Source organism: Ictalurus furcatus, chromosome 27 (assembly GCF_023375685.1).
Source record: "Ictalurus furcatus strain D&B chromosome 27, Billie_1.0, whole genome shotgun sequence".
In the NCBI taxonomy this organism is placed as follows: Eukaryota; Metazoa; Chordata; class Actinopteri; order Siluriformes; family Ictaluridae; genus Ictalurus; species Ictalurus furcatus.
In genome coordinates, this window is record NC_071281.1 from 12,190,987 (window position 1) to 12,195,309 (window position 4,323).

A 4,323-nucleotide genomic window follows, 5' to 3' on the forward strand; every position below is an offset into this window, starting at 1 on the left:
GAACATTGCCCAGAGCATCACACTGCCTCTGCCGGCTTGCCTTCTTCCTATTTATCTTTTTTTTTGGCCAATTTTCTTGCTTCCCACATATCAACATTGAGAACTGACTTCACTTGCTGCCAAATATATTCCACCCCTTGACAGGTGCCATTGTAATGAGATAATCAGTGTTATTCCCTTCCCCTGTCAGTGGTTTAAATGTTATGGCTGATCAGTGTTTGAGCATCCAATTCACTGGGGCTTCTTAATAGTTTGGTAACTTCAAATTATGAAACTATCAAGAGGCCTTAAGGAATTGAATTGGAAAAATATTTACTGCTGTCCAGTTTAAACCCAAGTGTCAGTTCCTAAATGTTTCGCAATTCCATTGTATTCTATAATTGGCTTGTGGAATATCTGCTGACAGAAAGGAAGAGATGAAGCTGTGGAGAGAACGACGGCAGACACATCTGATAAACCTGAGGCCTGGCTTGTTTTTGTGCATGGATTACTCAGTAACCTGTAGCACACTGAATTAACCTGTACATGCACATGGAAATATAATAGTCTCTCATGCTTCTGTACCATTCTCATTAAACAATCAGTTGTCTATATATGCTATATAGACAAAAGTTTGTGCACTCCTGACCATCACACCCATATGTGCTTTTTGAACATCTCGTTCCAGATGTAGCCCTCTTTGCTGTTATAATAACCTCCACTCTTCTGGGAAGGTTTTCCACTATATTTTGGAGCATGGCTCCATGGAGTCTTCATTTGGAGTCTTCAACAGCATTGCCAGGCTGGATCAGGTTTGGGCCCTTTAGCGCCAGTGAAGGGAAATTGTAATGCTACAGCAAACAGAGACATTCTATACAATTGTGTGCTTCCAACTTTGTGCCAAAAGTATGGGGAAGAACCACATATGGGTGTGATGGTCAGGTGTCCACAAGCTTTTAGCCATATAGTGTATCTGCTCTTTGAATCCAAAGGAGCGCACACAGGTATCTGACTTATTCCGGATACAATTATTCAGTTCTCAGGTACATTCAAAGAACTGAATTAACACAATTCTCAAATCTGGTTTACAAACCTGGATATCGGATTTGTTAAGTGTTGTATGAAGAACAGAGCCCTGCGTTTCAGAACTAGACCATGGTCCGAACACAGAAGAGCATAGCTGAATCCCTGGGGATTCAGGGGAAATTCTGGGGAAATGTTCCACTAGAAACTGGGTTATTTTTATTTTATTTATTTATTTATTTTAGATTTTTGGTTCTTAGACACCAGTTGCAATAAGGATCCTAGAGAAAAGGGACTTGTTTCTCTGTGACTTGTTAATGCCATGTAACAGCAGGTGGCAGTAAACACCACGTTTTGCTTTGCAGCTCTCTGACTTGTAACTATGAAATTCTTCCACAAAATTATTGTGGTTGTAAAGATATGTCTTTTTTTAAAATAATTTTTATTTATTATTATTTAAAAAAAAAAAAAGAAAAATTTTTTTTAACAAAGTGCACATTTTAGGCGAGTCATTCTGTGAATGTGAGCTGGATGCCAATCCGATCATTTAATTTATGCTTCAATTTGCTTCATTATGCTTCATTTTAATGTTCTTAGAAATGTATTTCTATGCTGAGCAACACGTGAATATTTATTAGAATCCACTGTTAATGGACAAATTTTAACATTATTATTGGTAATTGTATAAATAAGCATCCTTAGGACTAAGGACAATAATGGTGATGGGGCTGTAAACAACTTCAGATGAGTTTGCAGTGAAAGGGTGAACTTTATAACACAAGAATGTTAGATGACCAATTACACATGATCCAAATGTAATTTTAAAATGTCATTTCAACACCATTTCACCAAAAAAACCCAAAACCCTACAATAGTACTATAAAGAAAACTGTAGGCCTAAACTAAAATATTGCTAGTAAGTCTTTTATATATATATATATATATATATATATATATATATATATATATATATATATACAGTATCTCCAAAAAGTGAGTACACCCCTCACATTTTTGTAAATATTTGATTATATCTTTTCATGTGACAACACTGAAGAAATGAGAGCAATAATTCTTTTTTTCAGATCCTCAGAGAGTTCTTTGCCATGAGGTGCCATGTTGAACTTCCAGTGATCAGTATGAGGGAGTGTGAGAGCGATGACCCCAAATTTAACACACCTGCTCCTCATTCACACCTGCTCCCTCCTACATGACACCAGGGAGGGAAAATGGCTAATTGGGCCCAATGTGGACATTTTCACTTAGGGGTGTACTCACTTTTGTTGCCAGCGGTTTAGACATTAATGGCTGTGTGTTGAGTTATTTTGAGGGGACAGCAAATTTACACTGTTACACAAGCTGTACACTCACTACTTTACATTGTAGCAAAGTGTCATTTCTTCAGTGTTGCCACATGAAAGGTTATAATCAAATATGTACAAAAATGTGAGGGGTGTACTCACTTTTGTGAGATACTGTATATATACCTGGCCATCTCATTGAGAAAGATCTGGCTTCGCCCCTGCAGCTGCCTCTTTACTCAATGCCTCTGCAGTTTTCTGAGGAGATGGAGAAGCTGGCCTTCTTGATGAGAGCGAAAAGAACCAAAGGCCTAAAACACTTTTACAGTGTGATGGGGACAAGCATACGGTATCCCTATGGCTTCAACACTAATGACGTAGTAGTGATTCACAAAAGAATCGGAACCGATTCACAAGCGCATCATAACTTTTATTAATAAAAAAGGCTCCTAGGTGTGCGGTATGCAAAATCATAAGCCTTCAGACAGTATTCAGTATTTTAGAGCTGTTCTGTTCAGTCAGTACACGTTTTCTCATAACGCGCATGTCTGAACGCGTTTTGGCACAGGTTTTTACCAGTACCCAAAAATACTGATAAGCTCCACTTATTTTGATCTAGACGCTCCATAACAATTGACATCTACCAATCAGTGGGGTTGAAGGGCGGGGTTTTAAGATGACACGGGCTGCACGGTACAGGCGCGCGCCACAATCTTTACGCGCGGTTACGCAGCACGTGCACTGCCAAGCGGGCGCTTCTAGTCCTACGTGCAGCTGTTATGGGGAACGTCGAAGTGATAACGAGAGAAGATTTCTTTCAGAGCGACACAGCGAACAGTTCGATAAGTTTTGGAAGTCTAGAGGACATCGACGTGTCGGCAGACGGCAGTCCGCTCCTGCGCTGCTTTATCTCTGTTACCTACGCGGTGGTGTGCGCCGCGGGTTTGGTGGGCAACTTGTTTGTGCTCGTGTTTATCCGGGCGAGACAAGCACGCAGGAAATCCGAGACCAATGTCTTCGTGCTCCATCTGGCCGTGACGGATTTCCAGTTCGCGCTCACGCTGCCGTTCTGGGCTGCAGACGCCGCGCTGGACTTCAGCTGGCCGTTTGGCGACGTCATGTGCAAGCTCGTGCTTTCGGCCACGGTGATGAACATGTACGCGGGTGTGTTCTTTCTCACTGCCATGAGCGTCGCGCGCTACCGGTGCGTGGCATCCGCGCTGAAGGAGCGCCGAGGCGCGCGCTCCTCTGTCAAGCTCGTAGCTGCCGTGTTGTGGTTGCTGGCCACAGCTGCCACCGCGCCTACGTCCATTTTCTCCACGGTTAACGAGGTGGCCGGCGAAAAGCTCTGTCTCTTACGCTTTCCAAACGGTCAGCTCTGGTTAGCTGTGTACCACCTGCAGAAAATCCTGCTCGCCTTTGTGATACCCATGGCCACCGTCTCCATCAGCTACCTGCTGCTGCTGAGGCTCGTGCACCGCCGCAGCTTGAAGCCTAGATCAAGCGTCACCCGCTCGGTCGCCGTGCTAGTGTTGTCCTTCTTCCTCTGCTGGATGCCCAATCACGCCGTGACACTGTGGGGAGTCCTGGTGAAGCTGAACGCCGCGCGCTGGAACAAGGCATATTACGCGGTGCACACCTACGTCTTCCCGCTCACCGTGTGTCTGGCTCACGCGAACAGCTGCTTAAACCCGGTTATTTACTGCCTCATGCGCAGAGAGTTCAGGCGGAAGCTACGACACTTTTTCCTCCGTGACTGAAGGCGCGCGCTCTCCATGCGCTACTCGTGTGCGCAAACGTCTGTTTCTGTCTCGTATCCTACACGTGGTCGTAGCTGTTGTTGCTGTCGGAGACGTAAAAGAAAACATCAGCAAATGAGAAAGGAAAACGTGCTTTCCACAAGCTGCGTCAGAATCGTGAACACGTTCTTTTTTTTGTGCGTAATGATGTGTAAAATGTTTATTGTTCTGAAAACACACTGAAAGCAAGACAATCTCTCTCCTATCGTCTTTGTACAGTT

General features: G+C 43.6%; 1 protein-coding gene across 1 annotated transcript; it reads left to right on the plus strand.

Moving 5' to 3' along the window:
* Window positions 1-3,082: 3,082 nt before the first annotated feature.
* Window positions 3,083-4,323, plus strand: rxfp3.3a1 (relaxin family peptide receptor 3.3a1). The gene has a single exon (XM_053616509.1). It carries the CDS (start codon window positions 3,083-3,085, stop codon window positions 4,061-4,063), a length of 981 nt encoding a protein of 326 aa, XP_053472484.1. The 3' UTR covers window positions 4,064-4,323.